Below are 22,247 nucleotides of genomic sequence, written 5' to 3' on the forward strand. Positions count from 1 at the left end.
GCGGTTGAAGGGCAGGCGCATTGCAATCTGCAGTGATAGCCAAGCTGCATTGAGGGCGGTGAGTAATCCTTTGACCACCTCGAAAATCGTTCAGGAATGCAGAAACCGTTTGAACTCTATCTCTAGATTCAATACGGTGGAACTCTGGGTGCCTGGTTACTGTGGTGTAGAGGGATGGTTTAGCGAACGAGGAGTCAATCTCCCCTATGCCGGGACCAGAACCAGCAATTGGAGTATCAGTAGCATTGACTAAGTCTGTTTTCAAAAACTAACAACAAGCTTCCCACAATGACAGGTGGCAGAGCCTAAATGCTGCTCGACACACCAAACTTTTCCTGCCAGAACCGAACATCCGTACCACAAAGTTTATCCTGTCGAAAAGCAGGTGGTATGTTCAGAATAGGAATTACTCAAGATGATACGTGTCCCTCCTGTAATGAGGAAGCGGAATCCACGGAACAGATTTTTGGTGCCGTTGATCTCAGTTGAGACGGATAGTATCACATCCACTAACGGAAATCCTGCGATACGTTAACGAATCTGTAACTTCTCCCCACCACACACACACAAGGAATCATTCCACCTTGGACATGTTGCTCGAGATCAACTTTGTTGTGAAACGGTAGGCAGCCACCATATATGTGTGACAGTGTTAATAACAATAGAGCAAGAGCGCCAAGTTTCTACATTAGCGCTCAAACTAATTCTAGGGAGTATTTTAAAGACTGGTCATATAGTTTCAATTTTAATTATATTGTCAACGATAAATTTTCGTATTAAAATACATACATATAAAAACAATTTCATTGATAACTATTTAAAAATACATTCTTATTTGGTTTACAGGTAAATTTTTCGAAAAATACAATGAAAAATTGCACAATTTACTTACACGCTGTACAAACAGAAGCTGACTCTGCTTCACCCATTACAAAATTCGCATATATTTCCTCTTGCCCTGGATAAGTTTGATGTTTCGATGATAACATTTCAGTTACTTTGTATAATTAATATTTGATAACTTGCGACTTTATCGATCAATCGGTCTTCATTTTCTTTCTGGGAAAAACTCCAAAGTCCTCTGCGATGAAATAGAGTTTAGCGTTTGAACGGAGAAGAGATTGAAGAAACTTAATCCGACCGCCAGTAGATCTTGTTTCGGGGCGGATACGTGATTTGCTATCCTGCTGTAAATGAAGTGATTCATTGCCGCCACGGCGGCCAATCCCATCGCCCACGGGTTGTCCTCCAGATACCCTAAATATAGGCACGAAGCAATATTTGCAATAGCAGAAATGTCCACCATCAATATGTTAACTCTCTCATTCATGAAATGCGACAACGCTGGAAGCACAATTGTTATAACATGCATATAGGCCGTTTCTCTTGGCATTTTCGTAGATAGGTAGATGTCCATATTAACTAATGGCAGCATCACATATTGGCAAATCATAGTCATTTTCTCGTAAATTATTCGCACTGCTTTTCCGGAGTTAGGATGTCCGTATCTCAGTACTGCAATCATGGCATGAGCCAACATTAATGAGAACATGGCCACGGAACACGGCCTGTAATCTTTATCTTTCACCCAGTACAATGACCAGGCGGAAGTCGAAGCCAGGATCCCGTAAGCAAGGGTCGAAGTCGGATTCAAATAAGGATTACTCGGTGGAACATCCGACATTCTGATTCGCTAAAATGACAAAAGCAACAACGAATATTTTGATAAAATGCAGAAAGAGATAGACAAAACGAAAATAAAATATCGAAAATTGAAGGAAGTCAACACCAACAAAGACAGCAATTAAAAATGTCCTCTGACATTAGGGCGTGAGCCTACTGCTACTAATGATTAATGTTAGGAATATGTTTGTCAATGTAACGAGAGAGCAGCGAGAGCAGTGCATTAAAAAATGAACCTGGAACCTTGAAATCAACGAAGGAAGCGGGAAGCTACAGTAAAGGCAGATCTCGTTGAAATTTTAGCAAAGTTCGATAATCCTGCACATGCAAAATCAAGCAGGATCACGGAACTCACATTATGAATTATTTCGGTTAATATCGAGCTATACCAGAATAAGCAGCAGAATCGGCATTGATTCTACAAAAATAGTGCACTTCGCCCTCAAAAATTTCCCAACTAAACACAGAGGAAATGAAAACAAAACATTGGAGACGGAAATCAACCAATGACACCTGGTTTCCGAAATACAATATCTAACATAGACTAACGGGATAGAAATTTGTAATCTGCTAATCAGCAGATCTCCTCATGCTAATGAAAAATTATCCACACCTAACATAAAGACCACCATTTCCGTTGGGAATTTATAAGGGTGGGGTGAAAAGTTTCCGGGCTGATTAAAAAATGGTGTTAAGAGGTCTGATTTTTTACAGGTATCCATGACTGGCTTTTTTACCAACTTTCAGATCGATTGCTCTGAAGAAAATGCCTCGGTTGTGTATGTGAAAATGAAGAAAACAGAGAAATGGCCTATCATCAAATACTACTATTTGAAAGGCGTAGCATTACTTCAAATCAAAGAAAAAATGGATTCAATTCTTCGCCATGATATTTAACGGTCATACAGTGAGTTTCTGAATTGAAAAAAAGTTCAGAACCCGCGTTCCCGAACCGAATATTAAGAAGGTTCAGGAACAAACGGGCTGCCGGCTCTATCACGGGCTAGGGATCCTTACAATTATCGGCCCCTAAAACCATTGAAGGAATGTGCAGCCCGCGTCATCATCATCTGAAGCGTAGAAGAGGGGCATCTATTTCTCAAATAAGTTTGCAGCATTGTAAACCGGCGACTGTACTCATTAGTCTTCGAATCAACAGCTGCAAAACATTTATATGCTTCCTACAAGACTCTGGGGATGTTGGCGGGACAGTCAAAGTAGAAGTGATCGACCCCGCTTCTGCATGGTGATTTCAAAAGGCCTCCAAGCTAATTTTGTTAACGATATATGTGATGGCGATACCACAACAGCCAAACTAATCATACAAAGGCAACAGGAAGATAAAGATATTCTATGGTGTTCTGCATGTTTCCCCTTCCAAAATAGTTACCAATGGAGATTATCAGAGCTATTCAATATACTAAAAGTGAAAGTATGAGGGTAATGTCAACGCCCACCATATATGCTGGGGAAGTTCCAACATCAATGCAACAGAATCGAGACTATTAGAGTATTTGGTAGGAATCGATCTGCAGATCCTCAATTTGAGCAATGAACCCACTTTCTTCAACGTGGGTAGTCGAGAGGTCATCAACATCATGGTGGCATCACCTGGCATTGCGTCTCTTGTCGGAGAGTGGAGAGTATCAAACGATATCACACTCTCGGATCACAGACGCATTTATTTCGTAATGAGGATGGACTCAGCCTGGCCATTCCATTTCAGAATCCACAGACGATAGCAAGATAGATTGGGCGACGTATAAAATAGAACTGAGCACCCGCGTCACGATCCCTGGGAGGGGCATCAAATCCACTACAGCAATTGAGAAGACAACCCAGATTATCGCATGAGAAAAGCTTTCGAAGAAAAGCTGTCCACTCAAAACGCCAAAGAAGGATAAAACACCATGGTCAAACACGGATTTGGCAAAACAGAGGCGAACGGCTGGCTGGAATCGGTATAAAGAGACACAGAAAGCCCTAAAGAAGAGCATAAAAACGCCTAAACGGTTATCATGGCATCTTGAGACAACCTCAAAGTTGAATCAGATCTTGTTAAAGGACCTAACCAGAAGTTGAGCTATTTACGTTTACAGAGCAGGAGATACCAGAAAGCTATGAAAAAACGGCAAACCATTTGCTTGAAGTGCGGTTTCCAGGTAGCATCCGAAATTTCATCTCGGGGCCGAAAGGTGCATACAGTCCTCAACCGAGAGACTGGAATCTGACATGCAAAGTAGTATCATTGCAGTGAGTAAAATGGGCATTTGACTCGTTCCATAGACACAAGTCTGTAGGTCCGGATGGCATCAATCCTACGCTAGTAATAGAAGATATGGATGCCGTTGGTCTCCATATTCGGAATATATACCATGCATGCCTAGCACACGCTTATATTTCAAATAACTGGCGTGATGTGAAGGTGATATTTATTCCCAAACCAGGGAAACCCATCTAGCCGGACGCAAAACGCTTCCGACCTTCGTCTAACGTCCTTTCTACTAAAAGGACTTGAAAGGCTAGTAGATCGGCTCATAAGGGATACACACATTGCTAAGTAGTTGCTTATAAGCAACACGTCTACCAGAAACACAAATCCACGGAAACAGCACTCCATGAGCTCAAGGCAAAAATTGGAAAGGCAATGTCCGAAAAAAAATACCTCTTAAGGACATCGAAGGTGCCTTCAAGTATGTATCATTGCCGGCAATTTGTGTTGAGGCAATATAGCATAGAACCGATCCGCCGTTAATCAATTGGATCCCCCACATGCTGGAACGGAGAAAAATCCACATATTGATCGGCCAGAAGTCTTTTGAGGCAGGATGTCTTAAGGGTTGCCCACAGAGAGGGATTATCTTCCCTCTGATATAGCTCTTGGTAATGGATACCTTGCTATGGCTCCTGGAGGACAAAAAATATGCGGACAGTACACACACAATATGTGACCACTTGGATGCAACTCTGCCTGAAATCCACAGTTGGTGGTGTGGTGGTGATGTACTCAAAGTGAACGCTAGGAAGATTGGACTAGTTATGTTCACTAGGAACGTCAGGTGGGCCAGCTGTACGTGTTAGCACTGATGGAGGGAACAAGTGGTTCCCGAAATATCGCTATTTGCAAGAATAAATATTCACACCAACGAAAAAGAAACAACAAGTTTTTATTATTTCAAATGCTCATAAGTCTTTTCGGATTACAGACTTAATCATCTTCACCGACGGGTCAATCATCGAAAATGGATGGAGCGCAGGGGTGATCCCGGGTAATCCTATTATGGAACTGGCTCGATCCTTCGGAAAAATATTCCAAGCGGAGATATATATATGCCTTATATCGCCGACAGTCGGGCAGCATCATCAGCACTAAACAGCAACGGCATATCAAGTCAGTTTGTGTGAAATTGCCACCAGGTGCTACTGAAACTTGGCCGACTGAACGAAACATTCCTGATGTGGTTGCCAGAGCACTCAAACCGCGTTGGTAATGAAGGGTCTGGATCGACAATGGTGGGGCCAGAACGAGCCTTTGGCATCCGGCAATCCAATATCAAGTCTACTCTGAAAGGTGAAATCGCAACGATTCACGCAGCCGACTGGAGAAATTTGAACTCTTGCCTGCAAAATCATTGTGAAAGAAACCCAGGGCTGCTAGAGCGACTTTTTGTTGCCCCTTCAGAAGTGGGACATGAAAACATTAGTAGGGGTTTTAATGGGACACTGCTTCTTATACTACCATATGAAGAAAATTGCGGTGGTGGTGGTGGAAGAGACAGCCCTGCACTTCATATGCAGCTGCCCGGTCTCCTCAGATTTCAGACGAAGACACTTCGCCAAGGTTTTCTCCAATTAAGAATCTGCACACTCTCTGCCTCTGGAAAATATTCCTGGATTCACAAAAGTCTGCGAACACCGTAGGATAGTACAATAGGCTTAACAAAGGCCTGAATTTTCAGAGCTGTGTGTCCCCCCATCAGATTAGAATTATAGGAAACTAATGACCGCAATCGATTTCTAACGCCAAAGGAAAATGAGCGGTTAAAACTGCGATTATCAATGTCGAAAAATGATCAGATTCAACCCACCCAACTCCAACTATCATCAAAGCAAGAAGAAATGGTGTATCAAAGGTCAGAAGCACTGTTCACCAGGTATACTTTCAGTGAAATTCTAAAACCGAAATTACGAAGCCACAACAGGAGTCTCGGACTGGACGGATAACACAAGGACGAACTCGGCAATGACAAAGAAATAACGATTTGTGCATTTTCTCCCGAAACGTGCATCCCCTGTTAAGAGATGGAGCTGCCAAACAGCTAGCCGATACCCTGTGCCAATGTAGGGCTGATATAACAGCGTTACAGGGGATGCGTTGGACAGGGACCGGTTTCCTGGAGAAGAGTCACTACATCATATATTTCAGCGGCCATCCCCTAAACCATGTGCTCGGAGTAGGTTTCTTAGTCAGTCAAAAAAAGAAAGCTGCTGTTATCGACTTTGAAAATATAAGCAAACGACTATGCACTTTGCGCTTGCGAGGCAAATTGAAACATATAAGGCTCATTAACGTTCACGCGCCTACAGAGGAGACTGCAGAGTCGGAGAAGGGTTAGGGTTACCTTCTACGAGGCAGTAGAACGAACCCTCGAAGCCTGTCACACTTGGGGATTTTAACAGCTAAGTAGGGATGGAGCCCGTATTCAGGCAATACGTTGGCTCCCATAGCTTACATCAAAATACAAATGATAACGGACTGCGGATTATTCAATTCGCAGTATCACACGAAATAGTTGTTGGAAGTACCTGGTTTGCGCGGAAAGCGGTTCACAAACATACGTGGGCCTCTCCAGACGGAACGAACGTCGCCATCTCTCAGCCTTGATGAATATAAGAACATATAAGAACAACAGGGGGGCAAATATAGACTCGGATCACTATCTCGTTGTCATGGTGCTCCGAGCTCGAATAACAACACCGCCCAGAATCCCCTCTGACAATCAGGTGAGAGTTAACCCTGAAGCCATCCACAACACAGCCCTCCGCAACACCTCTAAGAGAGAAATGGATGCCACAATAACCGCAGTCAACAGAGATCCTGGAGATAAAGCATCAACAAATGATCTTCACAATCACCTGAAGAACGTTATCATAAATACGGCCACAAACATACTTGGCCTCAATCGAAAAAGAACGGAGCGGCTTGTTTGACTATGAATGTAACCTAGCAACGGAAGAATGCTGCATACCGAGTAATGTTGCATTCTCGAAATACGCGGGCCCCCGCGGAGACTTATTACGAACTCCGGCGAGCGGAGAAGCGACATCACAGACGAAAAAGGGAAGCCTGGGAGACCAACAGGTCTGTCAACTCGAAAAGTACAGGGAACAACGGCACCAGGCGCGGAAGTTTTACCAACAAGGCAGCACGATGAAGCCTCATCCTGCCGAGACAAAGAGGGAAATCTGTTTTCCGACAGAATGGGAGTATTGGAGCGATGGCTTGAGTACTTTGATGAACTACTGAACAACCAGAACATCGGCGAGTTGGAGGTCCCGCCAATTCAAGACGACAGACAAATACTGCCACCACCAAGTATAGGAGAAACAGTCCGTACAATTCATCGGCTTAAAAATCATAAGTCGCGAGGAGCCGATGGAATTACAGCCGAATTGGTTAGATACGGAGGCGACCAATTACACCAAGTGGTTCATCAACTTGTGCTCAAGGTGCGGGATAGCGAATCAATGCCTGACGACTGGCAAAGGGGCATTATCTGTCTCATACATAAAAAGGGAGACATCACGCCGTGCAGCAATTATAGAGGTATCACGTTGCTGAGTACCATCTATAAGATATTCTCCGCTATCTTGCTAGGCCGGGGCTATACGCCCAGAGGATCATTGGACAATACCAAAGAGGCTTCACTCCAGGCAAATCAGCAACAGATCAGATTTCTTTCGGTTGGAATATGGAAATCAGTTGCATGTCTGGTTCTTATTAAGGCAGGCCTACACCGGATAGCAGTTGCTGCGCCATCGACGATAATGAAATTCTAAAAGATTTAATTCGCAAACCATCTAGGATCGAACGGTAGTCCTAAAAACGTTAGATAATGAAAGATTAAAAGCCCAGACAGAAGTTGCAATTGCAGAGAAGGCAAGTATTTCCCATCAATGAACTCACATAGTATGGAAATTACTGCGGAATAAAGTATTGCGGGTCATGCTGAAGGATTCTGACACAAAGCTCAGTGGCGATCGAACTGAAACGTGAAGCATTTAGAAAACTCCTGCGAAGACATATTAAAAACCAAAACGGAAGGAAAAATTCCGCTGCGAAGAAATTTCAATATTCCAATGACATCGAATGTTGTCCCAACTGTGGATCTTCCCCACCTCCCAGCACATCCTACCGCCTGTTGATGTAGGCTGCTATCAGGACATTCTAATCACTTCTTGAAATGCACACTTACTAAGCAACTTACATCTATTATAAAGTGTTAATTCATGGTAAATTTGTGACTTAAAGTTAATGGCAAAGGATAAGTAATAAAACCAACAGGACGCATCCACTAAGCTCATGCGAAAACAGTGCAGACGAAAACTTAAATCAAAACACACATATTATCAGGAAGAGGATGGTTTTTAATGTAGTAAGAACTATCGCGCACCCGTCCCATCTTCACTGTATATTAAATTGGAACGCCCTGGACGATTCAAAACTTTGCAATTTAGGTCGAAATAGAGCCCGCGGCCAGGACAATTAAAATTTTGCGGCAAACCGTTCACATTGACAGTTAGGGACTTTTAACAGCTGTGCTGAATTAGCTGTTGTCATTTCAAACATGTGCTTAATCTGACCTGTAGATGACGCTTAATTTCTCCGAAAAATCATAATTATTATTATTTTAAGAAAGTAGCAAGTTCTATCAATTGGCACTAGAGTTTAGACAATATTCATTAATTTTTAGTTAAACTTTCATATATTAGGTAACATAAATTTAGCAATAATTTGAAAATATTATTAATTGTTTTTGAATGCTCCAACGAAGATGGCGCTAACATGTTGAAACCGTCAACCGATTTGATAAACAACAACAAAAGGGAATAAACACTCTAGTCCAAACAGAGCAGGAAGTGAGTGTGAACGAGATAGCAAGTGTACGTGGGCAAGTTCATTTTTAAATGAACAACAAACGAACGAACGAAAACAGATCGCTTGCTCCTTTCTGAAAGCGTTTCCGCTATTCTTTCTTTTTCTGTATTATTTTCGACTATTTTCATAAACGTTTTAATTCGTAACCTCGTCAGCTTTGAATTGAAAGCGTACAGTGCTGAGTGTTAGTCCCGTGGAGTGTACGAATGAGATTATCGGGCGAAGATCAATCTCCACATTTGGCCGACATAGACGATATTTTGGATACTAATTTTACGACCATCAGGCGCTGAGCAACTGGGACTCGAACGAAGAGGAACTGTGAGTATTTGTGAACGTTTGCAGGCAATAGCAAAGGCGAATACGCCTTATGCAGCTTCAACGAACCGTTAGAAGCATGCATCATGGAGATAACCGACTCCCGTTAAACGCAATGTGATGTGCACCTCGTGCTTTCGTGGATTTTCATGCGTAATTTTGCCCCGGGTGAGGGCCGCCCTAAGGCGGCCGATGCCTACCTGACTTTTGTAAGAAAGCCGCTAAGGAAGCATCTGTTGGACGAAAATGGCATGTGCGCTTGTGTTGGTGAACCTAAGGATGCACTTTTGGCTTGGCTTGCGACCGGCGGCCGAACAGCTGCTCGGTTTTGACAGTTTGTACGTGCGATAAGGCTTGCGCTAGTAGTGGTGAACCGCTCTGATGTCCAACCGCTAAACCGTTTCGGCGGTGAAGTTACAGTCGACGTCGCTACGAGCGTGACCTTTTTGAATTCGTTCCAACGAACATTGAGCCGAAGGGTTTGAATTGTTGATTTGAATTTGGACGTGCATTGTCCATTCCGCGTTATCCTGGCTTTGTCCTTGCGGATAGCCTCTGTGTGCATGTGAATTCAGGTTTTCGGGTTTTGAGCGCGTGAACGTTGTAGAGCAGCAGATGAGGTTTGCACAGATTTGGGGGGAAAAGTCAAAAGGAAAGGAAACCTCTTCCTGGACTTGATTTTTGGCGGTGCGGTTGTGCAATAGTGAAGGAAATTGGCGCGATTTGTGGATTTCTTTGGATGTTAAGTTTTCGGAAGGTTTCATAGTGAATAAATCTCATCATTTTACTGTTTTTGGAAAATGTTATAGGTTCGTTATGAATTTCAATTAAATTTTGAATAAGCTCCAAGAGAATTGTAGAAATATTGGAAATTTAACACCATGTGATAACTGCAGTGTTTTAAATTGGAGAAATTCATTAAAACTATGAATCGCAAAGTAAAATAGAAACTGATTGGTTTATGTGCCTATTATCGTGCCTGTTATCGGGGAAGCAAAACCATTCAACGGCTAAGTCACGACCTAGCTTTTGCTAGAAAATTGTGTCGTTCTATTCGCTTTATTCTTTACTGCACATTCATTGTGATTATCTTCATCTAATACCAGAAGTAGATTTTAAATTGAACTTTGTTGTGTGTAGGGTTCACACCCTACTTATCACCAGTGCTTTAAATCTAACCTTTGTTCAATGGGAGTTTTTAGAAACCCTGTCAAACATGAAATACTTGGGTATAACCAAGTCGCAATGATATGAGTTGCAATGATTATTGCCCGAAATCATTTGTTTCATCAAATTGTTGCTATATAGGACGAAACCAGAAAATAATATCTAAAACTTGTCTTTGTATAATGAAAAACTAAAATATTTTGATCCAGTTAGACTTTAATATACCTAAACCAATATGTGTCGAAGTTTATAACTTCTTTCTGGGTTCATCTCCCTAGAATAACCTCATTCTTTTCAGTTCTTCGTCGTAGTTTTTCAATTTTGTATTGTCGTTTGTCAGTCTTCCAAGCATCTTGTTATTGAATACTCTTAGTTTGCCACGTGACCAGGTATTTATTAAGTGATCGAACTTTTTAGTTAATACTGTTTGCTCAGTCTTCGCTATTTGTTAGTAGCTGTCATAAACCACAATATAGGCATAGCACCCAGCTACTCTTGTGCGCCACTGTCGTTTTTCTCTGGCAATAATCTGCAACTCAAAGAATCTTGCATTTCTCTACTATTCAACTTGTTCGTCGGCCATCTTGCGATCGTGGATTCCACTGCATTTTGTAGTCCTAAATGGAATTGTCAATCTTCCCCAACGTAATCGATCCACTACCAGTTCCGCAATCTAATGACCTTGTCCATCAATGCTGGTTAGTTAGTTTACTGGGGGGAACTGCAGCTCCGAGCACTTGGGCCATTGTTAGACCCATTGTACTATCCCCGTAAATCGCCTATTCAATGGCTTCCCGCATACGGCGTTCGCAGGCTTTAGCGAATCTGAGAACATTCGCCAGAGGCAGATAGTGTGCAGATTCTTCATTGAAGAAAACCTTGCAAAGGTGTTTTCGTCTGAGATCTGAGGAAGTCGGGCAGCTACATAAAAAAGTTCAGGACCGTCATCAGGGGTTGGGCCAGTTCTATAATCGGATTACCCGAGAACACCCTACGCCTGATTCGCCCTCCATGACTGACCCATCGTTGAAGATTATTAGGTCTATAATCTGAAAAAACTCATGGCCATTTGTCGACCATTCTGCTCTTTCGGTGATTACGACAGCGTATGTCTTTTCAAAGACGAATCTGGAAACCATATGATCGGTTGGCATTAGAGCTACCGGGTGTTTGTCAAAGAATTCCTAGATAGATACATGACCGTGTGATTGGCTGCCTTTCCACGTTTCAATAGTATCGAGTCTATATGCGTCATTGGCTGCTTTCCGTTTCACCTCCAAGTGAATGGGGGGTAAATAAAATCAATGCTGGTACGTTTAGACAATTCCTGGTTTGATATTGTCTCAGGACAGAGAATCTCCCGATGAAACGATTATTGTTCTTGCTTCCTTTCAAATCCAGAGCGATTTAGCCAAGATGCATATCTCGGGGAGATCAAACATTTATTAGTGTAGTCAAGGCGATTTGGGAGATAACATGGTCCGATGACTCCTGTCTCCGTCGATCCAGAGCAGAAATTAGTTTGGTCTTTGCTCAGCAGTCTTTAGATGTACCAAAACTACTTAGACTATTGTCATCATTAACGCCGTAACAATAGGTATCCGATTTAGGTGCCCTTAAGTGAAAAACTCCAGACGTCTCGCCTTTGCCCGGAGTTCTACCACTACCGATATACCAAACAGCTGTCTGGCATCCTGTTTATTCTCTTGTACATTAAGAGCTTTGACCCTAAATTGAGACGTTTTTGTTTCACAACAGTGCACGGGTTTCGTCGTCATAGCTGTTATCCGTTGTAATTTGGATCCTAGATAGAGGAATGGAAACGGTTTCAAAGTTATGATCTATTTTTATTAAACGTTGAACAGTACTATTTGCTCGTTTTTGGTGCTGATGTTGCCACCATGTATTTCGTCTTGCCTTCATCAATGTGCAACCAAAGAATGTCGCGCCATCTTCTCAATCTGGATGAAAACAATTTCATCTCGAGTTATTCTTCCCATAATATCGATATCGTCAGGATAAGTCAGGAGTTGAAGAGGATAGTGCCTCTCGCACTTACATTAGCATCGCGGATCATTTTTCCCAATCCAGGGTAAAAAGGATACATGATTGGAGATCCCCTTGTCTTAGGCCGTTCTTAATAGTGAAAGGTATCGAAGGTGATCCGGTAGCATTTGTCTGTCATCTTTAGTTGGCGGGATCTCCAACTCTCAAAATCAAATTTCGTATTTCTTGGGTTGACAGGCCCATCGGTTCTCTCAGGCTTCCTTTTTTTCTGAAGTATGATGATGCTTCTCCGCTCGGTGGTAAGTCTCTACACGTACCGGCGTTTTTTGAGATTAATAATAATATTCGTTGACGCACCAATCCATATTGGATCAGGGCCTTGAAGTATGTTAGAGCACTTCATTCAAGACCGTATCGGTACACTACAGTACACTGTAGGAGGCAATGTGGTCAGCATTGCGCTCGCCCGAGATTATTACCCTGATTTGACTCAGGTACTCATTCGCAGTTGAGTCGGCTGGTATCCGACGTCAAACCACGATACAAATCTTACTACCATTAGTGAGATTTGAACCGCGACCTTCCGCACGATAGCCTTGTGCTCTAATCACGCAGCTATCTGGACACCATTTACTTTTTGAGATTACTGCATTGCAATTCGTCATCATAAGAGCCGTACATATCTCCTGAACTTGGGCTCCTTTTCCTACTAGACTGCATCTTTAAGTATGGTTTCGATATCATATTCGGGCAGGTTTCCAGCATGGTTTACTGGATGTGTTATGATATATGGTGTGGTGGCTTTTTTCTAAGAAACCTGACTCTGTCCAGCAGTCTTGTAACATTGTGATGTCAACCTTAAATTAGGACGCACATTCCATTAGAAAATGTGAAAATTGTTTATCCTTTTTCTTTGTCGGGTCCGATGTTGTAAAGTTAATCCATTCCGAAAGTCTTTTGTGGCTATATAGCAATTGTTGCCTGTATATGGCTTTCAACCTAGTGGGTTCCATTGCATGGCATAACTCACAATGGAGTTGTCACTCTTTTTCAATGCGTTACTTACCCACTGCCATTTCCGCCTTTTGATCAATATGTCAACGCAAATCTACCCCACGCGGCGGCAAAGTTTTTTAATTTATTTTGTTCTCAGGCCAGAATACCATGATTGTGTGGCGCAGACATGAATTGATAAAAGCTTAAACTACCGAGTAACAGTGACAAGAACTTCCAATGCGCTACTTTCATACAGAACCACAGAAAGAACATCGACAAAACAGGGAAAACAGATTAGGTGTTTTAAATACGTTCAAGTTCGGTACCGCCGTCGCGCGAAAACCATTCTACGTAGATGTACAAATTAGCCAGTCTTAGTCTTCAATGTTCAGTTCATTATTTTCTTTATGATTTTTACAAGAAATACGTATTTTAAAAAAAAATGAAAAGAACGCGGACAATTTGATTGAAAATTTACGAAAATTATTTGAGATATCGGTCCGGTCTACTCGAAATTTGTTGTTTCCAGGACAATGCGCTTTAAAATTTAAATATCGACAGAGTACGGATAAATTTCATTCATTCAATCTTAATGCCTGCACTCTACAATTGAACTTCGTTCTCCTGCCTTAGTAGTTTTGTCTAGAACAAGAATTTCTTTTACCTTACTCATGTGTTTCGGTTCGATCTCGCTACACATATCTAAATGGACGAAATTTTCATTCCCATAGTGTTCGATATTTGTATAATGCATTTCTAATTAAACCCGGATAATTTCATCCTCGCAAATTCTTTCGTCACACTTGTTCATATTCAACCGGAATGATATTTTCTGTTTGCTTATACAATCCTACGGTCTATTCCCAATAAGTTAGGAGGGGTAATTTTCCTATGAATGCGATGGAGATATTCGTGGCTATATTTAATATTACTTTATAACTTTGAATGGATTTCCATTGAAAGTTTCACCATTTCGGAAACCGATCTGATCTTTCTTGGTCAAGGTTTCGAGGTGTTCCTCCATGCTTTCCAGGATGATTTCTTTTTCGGATCACGCAAATATCCCTGTAGTTGTCATTCAAGACCGTCATTTTACTGGCAAGACAAGATGGACCAAGGTTGACCTGTATTCCTATGTTGCCTTCGACTTCAAGGTTCTAAAGATTCGCTTCTTGTTGGGCCGAACCAATCCACAGTCTACTTTACTGACTGCTTTGTGGAAGAGACTCAGCTGCTCCTTGTTATAATCATAACAATAAAACCTGAAGTTGTTGTGATGCAATATCAAGTAGAATCTTACCTCGGATATCACTAAGGAAATTCTCCCTTTTCACCGAAGATTTCGAATGATGCACTAGGAATTTGAATACAGTTTGGCCCTTATCTACGGTAAGACCAGTGTATTTTTCGATATAAGTTCAATATATCAAATGTGTGAGTTTGTACTTAGCACGTAGGTCCTATTGAATTTCGCTTCATTCAATGGCCACGACAAGTTTAAGCCAGACCTAAGGAGTATAGGCTACACACAGACTTCTCGGGTATAATTCTTTCAAAAATACTTTATGTAATTTTGAACGAACTTTTTGATATTTGTTTTTTCCGGGAAGAAAAAGGTGAGCTAATTTAAAACTATATCAGCCGATGTCCGTTCCCTTCTAATGTTTTTAACGTAACTTTTTGAGAAATTTCCTTAGTATTTGTCTCCCATGGTGTCCGGAATTATCCAACATTACGGCTAATTAGCTAAGAGGTTTTCCAGAACATTTCATCTAAACTTTTAATTAAGATATCAACTTAAAACATGGCCACCGTGATTTGGCTGGAAATTTATATACAAAAATAATGTTGAAATTTTTAAGAAAACCAGTGCTTAGCATGGATTGAGATCTGATGATTTACCCTAAGTGTGATTTTTTACAATCTGAAAATATCCAAATTAACTTTTAAGGAAAGGTCGAGTTGCATGGACTAATCCTAAAACATGATCGAATTACCTTAAATAAGGCCACAGGCCGCATAAGTAAAAATAAGAAAGATTTTAAAAATAAATATCTTAAATGGGTATTTGCTTTGATGAAGTATTCAGTATCAAAGAAGAAGTGAAGCTTTGTGTGTTTATCAACAGGTTTAACTGTACAGATATTTAAAAGCATATTTTCTTTGCAAAAAAGAGTACAACAAATGTTCCAGGTAAACTTATTAAAAATTTAATTAGAAATCTTATATCATTTATGAGTTAAATGGATACAAGGCATTTGGGCAGATAAAGATTGGATAGATTCCTCCTTTTTATCGTTTAGTCACGATACATATGAAATTCGCTATAAATTAATCTGATTCACTTAATTAACGGGCGATCTAGATCCCACTTAGAATATCTGTCAAATGTATTTCGTAATGATCTCGGCATAGTGATATGATATAAACTAAACTCTGGTGTAAATTATACTATCCAGCAAGGGACGACATACTTTCGCGACACAAGATCTTTGATGATTGGAAAAATCTCCCAACTTTCACAACGACGACTCTTAATAAATTTCAGATACCATGCAACCTTCTGCAAATGTTCTAGCCCGCTTCTAGCAATTTTTCATCTCACGTTTACTTAACTGAATGTCCTAAGTCTTCCAGTGAAAACGTTCCTTGGCTAATTCCAAATGTATATTATTCCCCCCACAGATTTTCTATCCTATATTTTATATGGCGAACTGAACTCTAAATGCTGCAACATACTGTTTTCGTGCAAAAATACATTAGTCCAGCACTAACGCGATAGAATCATCATCAACACTAAATACACCAAATAAAATAGACTTCACATGGCACCGTCGAAGTACGTCCGGGGAGCAGCAGCAACGACGAAATCAACACTTTTACCATTAGCCCGGAAAGGAATATCAACGAGGTATTAAGAGAAGAATCTATGTTAGTTAGGATTTGTTTTCAAACCGCTTTTCATTTATTATCATAGATCACAAAATATACAGGACCAAAATGTAGCGCCAGTGACGAATCGTGGGAAGCGGAAGGCAGACAATAGTCCATTGAAGAATGACAAAGTCAAGCGATCGGCCTTGGGCAATTTAACAAATAACGTCATACAAATCCATGTAGATGATAAGAAAAATGTGTTGGCCAAATCGGATAATGTTAGCAAAAAGACTGCTCATATTCACACAACTAAGGTATGTTGTGGCCTTTCAATCTCGGGAATCTATCCAAACATAAATACAGATTTGGCTCTTTTCATTGGAAATTATTAACTCATTATGTTTTATATGATTACAGAATGATGCGATCAAACCACAATCACATCTCCATGATTCGACAGCAACTAATAAAATACTAACAAGGGCTGCAGCTAAAAATGCAACGAACCAGATCCTCCCACCACCCCTACCTTTGCCGTCTCAGGCGAAAGTGGTTGCAGCAGCGGCCACATCGACGACGGATGTACCAACGGTAACCGTAACCAAGAATAAGGATCCTGTAGAGACGTCATCGAAACCAGCAACTCGACGCATCTCCAATGAATTTGAAAAGACTGAAGAAAGCCTGTACATGTCCGCGCTGGAGGACATTACAAGCTGCGAGTCGATTCGATTTTCAGGTAATTTCGAATCACGACGATCGCTTCGTCGCTCGTCGGATCTTGCAACCCGTGATACGCAGCCGACAAAATCAGAAGATATAGTGACGAGTAGTGACCGAATAGCAACACCATCGCCCCTTAAAAAACCACCGCGCGTGGTGCCTGAAGGTGTGGTGGATTTCGATAAAGACTTTTGGAACGACCCATTCCAAGTGTCTCATTATGCTATGGATATTTTCGAATATCTTAAGCAGAGAGAGGTGAGTTGTGTTTACCTATCAACAGTAATTTCATTTCCTGAACAAAGGAGAGAAAGTTTGTAAATGCATATTTTGGCATTAATTGAATATAAAAAAGATGTAACTTCTTTCTCCTGATCACAAAATAATATCGAAATCACTTTATTATTTACAACTAATATTTAATTTTTCAAGCAGACAATGTTCCCGATAAGGGATTACATGGATGACCAAGTTCATCTTTCCAAATGGATGCGATCTCTTCTTGTCGATTGGATGGTAGAAGTACAAGAAACCTTCGAATTGAACCATGAGACTTTATATTTAGGCGTTAAGCTTGTAGACACGTATTTAATGCAAACAGTTGTTTCTAAGGACAAACTGCAGCTTCTGGGTGCAACGGCGTTATTCATTGCTTGTAAATATGATGTAAGTAAATTGTTTTTGAATTTTTTACTTTATCTAACCGAGGATTTCAACAATCTATAGGAGCGTACACCACCTCTAGTTGAGGACTTTCTATACATATGCGATGGAGCCTATACACATAATGAAATCATCAAAACGGAGAAAGATTTGCTCAGGACAGTTAATTTTGATCTGAGTATTCCGCTGTCATATCGCTTCCTGCGACGTTACGCACGGGTAAGTTTGGCGTATTTACTTGGGTTTTGTGCTCGTATCTAACAGATCATAATTTCATTTCCTTTTTAGTGTGCGAAGATTCAAATGCAAACATTAACGTTAGCCAGGTACATTTTAGAGATGTCGCTTATGGATTACTCAGTCATTACTCTAAGAGACTCACACTTGGCATCAGCTGCATTGTTTATGGCGTTGCGTATGACTGGTGTTGATAATCCTTGGGACAAGACATTGGAATATTACAGTGGTAAGTGCAACAGAAGAAATCTAGAAAAGATGCAAAAAATTCTAATCGTTCGTAACTTTTACAGGATACAAACTTGAAGACTTCGCTTTCATCGTGCCAATGCTGAATAACTTCTTACAACGCAAACCTCGCGAAGCCATCAAAACCATTCGGAATAAATACTCACATAAGATATTTTTCGAAGTGACAAAGGTTCCGCTGCTAAGTTTAGAGAAGCTTTTCGAAAATACCGGAATGATTGAAAAAACAACGGCCGTCTAACTTCTCATACAACCAAGCCACACAAGCTACATGATAAGCCTGTTAATCATCACTTATCCACCTTTTTTTAACTGCATTATTGACATGATACGACAAAAAGCAAAATGTTGAAAAACCAAAACTTACATTTCGAATATTTTTCATTTCAAAAAGAAGACTTAATGATTATTAGCTGTAAGCAGATTTTTTTTTGGAGAAAAGAGCAACTTTTTTTTTATTTCTGAAACTTTTTGTTATACACATAAAATCTAAATTTTCTCATTGCCATTTACATGATTATTTTTGTATTCTGTAATTTTCACTTGTGAAGTAATATTAATTGCTTTTTTCATCAATATGGTGTTCTATTTAAATGTTTCGATTCCAGCGGAGGCTATTGATAATTCGGTAATCGAATCCCATAATATTTAACATATCAGTTAATATTATCCCCAGATCATCAGCAAGCTTCCTTTAATTCATCTTCGCATTCTTTAAAGTGAAAGAGTTCTATTTGGATTGTATGCCATCTTCTATTTATTGTCTATAAAAAGCAAGTCATGATTGGAATTAATTATTTGGAAGAATGTTCCCGGGAACCCCCACTATCGTGCGCAATTGGTGTGTATCGATTTTTCGTAAAAGTTGCCACAAATGCCAAGCATCTTCCATACTCTTTGTGTTTCGACTTATTTCTATTAATTTTATTCATTTGGTCTAATGATTCTAGTGAAATTGAATCGAAATTTATCAAAGTTGCAGGTGTATTCTCCCGTGAAACACGTTCAAAACTTATCGAAAAGAAAATATTGCGTTACATTGGATTTCCACTGAGTTTGAATTGGAATAAACTTTTTAAAACTCTCACTCAGCACAATTTGATTTTCTCTTGAGCAAGAACATATCTTCACTTTATATCAATATTCATCTAATGTTTTTAAGTTTATTAATATTTTATAGATACGTTATCTCATCATCGCAGCGACTGTATTAGTATTCTCACTAATCAAGTCGTTTACCCGATCTCTACCAGTTATTTTTTATTTTTAGATTTTTTTTTCTTGGTTATAAAATTTGTATGAGCTTTAAGAAAGCTAAGTAGAAAATTGCGTAAAAAAGGGAGTCAAATGTGTTCATAGAAAGAAGAATGTAGTAATAGCAGTGAACAAATAAAACGATTTGTAATTTAAAGAAGTTTTTAAATAAACATAACGTATTTATTGTAGAACAAAAGTGTTTGAATTAACATTGGGTCTTGAGTCCGCGCTTGACCGCTGTCCGTAACGTGGATGGAAAGTCAGTTTTGACTCTTCAGGTGGCCGGTGTTCGAATGAAAAGTAATTCGGCATCAGGATTTAATGTTTGTTCAGGCTGTGAGCGAGAACTTCGCTGATGAACATTTTTGACGAATGCTGACACACAAAAGTATCTCGAATTCTCGTTTCAAGGCCTTCCACGTCCAGAGTCAAACTAATGGTGTTGCCGCTAAGAGGAAAACGGCAATGTTTACAGCATTGCGAACTTAGCATTCGTGGCCGGAATGGAATTATTAAACTGCATTAGATACTATATGAGCATTTCCAAATCATTGAGAATCATGGGAGACTGCAGAGAGCGGCAAGAACGAAAAATGACCTCAACGAAATGAGGAATGAATGATGGAATGTTTACTCAGCGGTTAGAGGGGATTGTTGTGGGGCTACGAAGAAGGACTCATTCTTGCTAATGAATCGAAGTACAGCAGGTTTGTTTAAGATGGGCAGCGGGTGAGGGGAGAGTGGTTAATCGCTGTAGATGGGATAGGTAAATGATTTGCGGCTATTAACTGAAGGTGTATTTGAATTAAAATATGGAAACGCGAAGCCTTGTATCATAAATTTTGGTGAGATTCTCGACTTTTCATTTTTTTTTATTTTTTAGTAAACTTATGTTATCTTCAATTCAAGAAGTTTATATTTTCGTCTAAAATAAAAAGACAACGGCAAACATTTGGAATTAGCCAGATATTAGATTAGATTAGTGAAAAAATTAGGGTTAAGGTACTCGTAAAATTCCCTGCGAAATGCACTTAGGAAGATCATGTTAAAATTTGAATGTAACCGGATAAAACTTATTTTTCACGTTAATTTCACAAGTGCTATTTTGAGAAAAACACGATTTAAGGGCAGTCTTCACACACAGATCGCAATTAGTAGTGTTTCAAAACTATGAATATTTTATTGAAAACAAAAAAAAGTTAGTTGTTCTACATAGAGTTGTATAGATTCCAGCTTCTCCTGGGTTTTTTTCCAAATCAAAGAAATTGTAAACACAGCTTGAACTTATGGCCCGTTGAGTTTTGCAGCTTTTAAAAATGAAAATTGCAAAATTGCTCTCATTTTTTACCTAAAACATAAAAAAAGTGATTTAATGTTAACGAATCTTGGAATCCTAGTTCGGGTCATGAAAGGCCAAAAAAGTTATTAAAATCAATCCCGTAGTTCCTGAGAAAAAAGAGAAGTTTTAAAAAAAATAGTTTCGAAATGAGCCCGTTCAAAGCTTGAAAAGATGTTTCCGAACATTCGGAATGAATAACCTTATTAGGTTTAACGATGAGTCTAGTGACTAAAACAAAAAAATAATCGAGCAAATCGAATAATAAATGGCCGAGTCGTCTCAAAAAGTATCCGGAGAAACGTGGTGTCATAGAAAAGAATTAATACGATTCCTATGAAAATGTGCTGTTTTATGTTTTCTTGTTAGTTAGTGATTTGTTTGAAACTTCCTGACTTGCCTTCACAAAAAGGTAAATTCAAAAAGGAACTACTGCGAGTTTTGACTTGAAATTTGACGGAATGATTCTTGAGACTATATTCTATCGAATCAGTAAAAACAAAACAAATGCTGACTATAAAAAGTTCTTTTAAGTCTGGTGTGCAGCTATTTGTGCTGCAAAACTTAACAACCCTTCTAAAAAATATTTGCCAATAGTCTGTAATGTCAGCTCTATAAAGTTGCCTCTCTTGAGCTTAGATTTTCATATTTTCGGCTCCTCGATTTAGAAATTTTTACGCCACGTTTCGTTCGTCATGGTTGTAAAACGAATAAAATTATAACCGAACAAAATTTTTGGTGATTCCAGTTTCTTGGCTTATGCACTTATTTCTTCTGCAACTGCCGACGCCTAAAATCGATTTAAAACTTCAAGACCAATTGATTGACTCAGATTTCTTTTTCGTTTTATAAACTTTATTTTGGCTACTCATTTTGAGATCCACAAAGACAAAACTATGGCGTCTCTCCAACTAGCAAACTGGTATTAAAATTTAGACGATGCTATATTGCTATATTTTGAAAAATTAAATTATTAAAATTATTAATATCGACGTCTGTCTGTAATACCCGATTTATTCGGAAACCACTGGACCTATTGCTACGAAATTTGTTAAGAACGTGTGGTCTGTGAATTCCCATATAGCAAGTGGCGCCATTTTTTGTTGAATGAAAGGGAGACTCCCCGTACATGGGAAAGACGGATACACAATTTTTGTTCACAGAATATTGTCGTGTGGAGTATCAAATAAAAGGGCTCAGTTAGTACTTTTTTAAGCTGGTACTATTTTTAATATTGGATAAAGCATAGGGGAGTGAGGGTTGAAAATGTGCGCTCCAAAAAGGAAAACAGTTCTCATTCTCAGAACCTGTTCAACTGAAAAATCTCAAAAAGATCACAATTGTGTATCTATATGAAATCTAGGCCTCAAATTACATCCCATTCCGAAAACTCCTCTTATAAAATTAACAATAGGATATAACCATATTTTAGAAATTTACCGAAAATCCCCTTTGTTCATCCTAGAAATGCAGAACTTGCTATTAGAAGAAGAAGCTTGCATGAGAACGGTTCAAAGCTACAGAATCGACTTATTTTTTAAATAAGTACCGGAAACAATATGGATTCTCTTCATT

General features: G+C 39.7%; 2 protein-coding genes across 6 annotated transcripts; one reads left to right on the forward strand and one right to left on the reverse strand.

Annotated features, from left to right (window-relative positions):
- Positions 1–732: 732 nt before the first annotated feature.
- LOC119656997 lies at positions 733–8,514 on the reverse strand. Of its 3 annotated transcripts, none has more exons than XM_038063735.1 (2): positions 8,358–8,514; positions 733–1,693 (listed from the first exon to the last, which is right to left on the reverse strand). In XM_038063735.1, the coding sequence occupies exons 1-2, from the start codon at positions 8,364–8,366 to the stop codon at positions 1,049–1,051; spliced, it is 654 nt and encodes a 217-aa protein (XP_037919663.1). In that variant the 5' UTR covers positions 8,367–8,514; the 3' UTR covers positions 733–1,048. The 3 variants fall into 3 exon arrangements, with proteins under 3 accessions (XP_037919663.1, XP_037919665.1, XP_037919664.1); XM_038063737.1 differs by having other exon boundaries at positions 8,308–8,457; XM_038063736.1 differs by having other exon boundaries at positions 8,247–8,397.
- A 339-nt stretch (positions 8,515–8,853) lies between these two features.
- On the forward strand, positions 8,854–19,166 carry LOC119656996 (G2/mitotic-specific cyclin-B3). Of its 3 annotated transcripts, none has more exons than XM_038063732.1 (8): positions 8,854–9,163; positions 16,016–16,241; positions 16,308–16,521; positions 16,625–17,188; positions 17,363–17,596; positions 17,657–17,812; positions 17,882–18,059; positions 18,124–19,166. In XM_038063732.1, the coding sequence occupies exons 2-8, from the start codon at positions 16,156–16,158 to the stop codon at positions 18,318–18,320; spliced, it is 1,629 nt and encodes a 542-aa protein (XP_037919660.1). In that variant the 5' UTR covers positions 8,854–9,163; positions 16,016–16,155; the 3' UTR covers positions 18,321–19,166. The 3 variants fall into 3 exon arrangements, with proteins under 3 accessions (XP_037919660.1, XP_037919662.1, XP_037919661.1); XM_038063734.1 differs by having other exon boundaries at positions 17,366–17,596; XM_038063733.1 differs by lacking the exon at positions 8,854–9,163 and adding an exon at positions 9,951–9,969.
- Positions 19,167–22,247: the final 3,081 nt, after the last annotated feature.

This window comes from Hermetia illucens, chromosome 5 (genome assembly GCF_905115235.1).
Source record: "Hermetia illucens chromosome 5, iHerIll2.2.curated.20191125, whole genome shotgun sequence".
NCBI lineage: Eukaryota > Metazoa > Arthropoda > Insecta > Diptera > Stratiomyidae > Hermetia > Hermetia illucens.

Coding starts and splice junctions, on each gene's coding strand:
- LOC119656996 (XM_038063732.1), top strand. CDS start 16,156: ATGGCACCGTCGAAGTACGTCCGGGGAGCAGCAGCAACGACGAAATCA. Junction 17,189..17,362: donor AATATCTTAAGCAGAGAGAG/GTGAGTTGTGTT, acceptor TAATTTTTCAAG/CAGACAATGTTCCCGATAAG. Junction 18,060..18,123: donor GACATTGGAATATTACAGTG/GTAAGTGCAACA, acceptor TAACTTTTACAG/GATACAAACTTGAAGACTTC.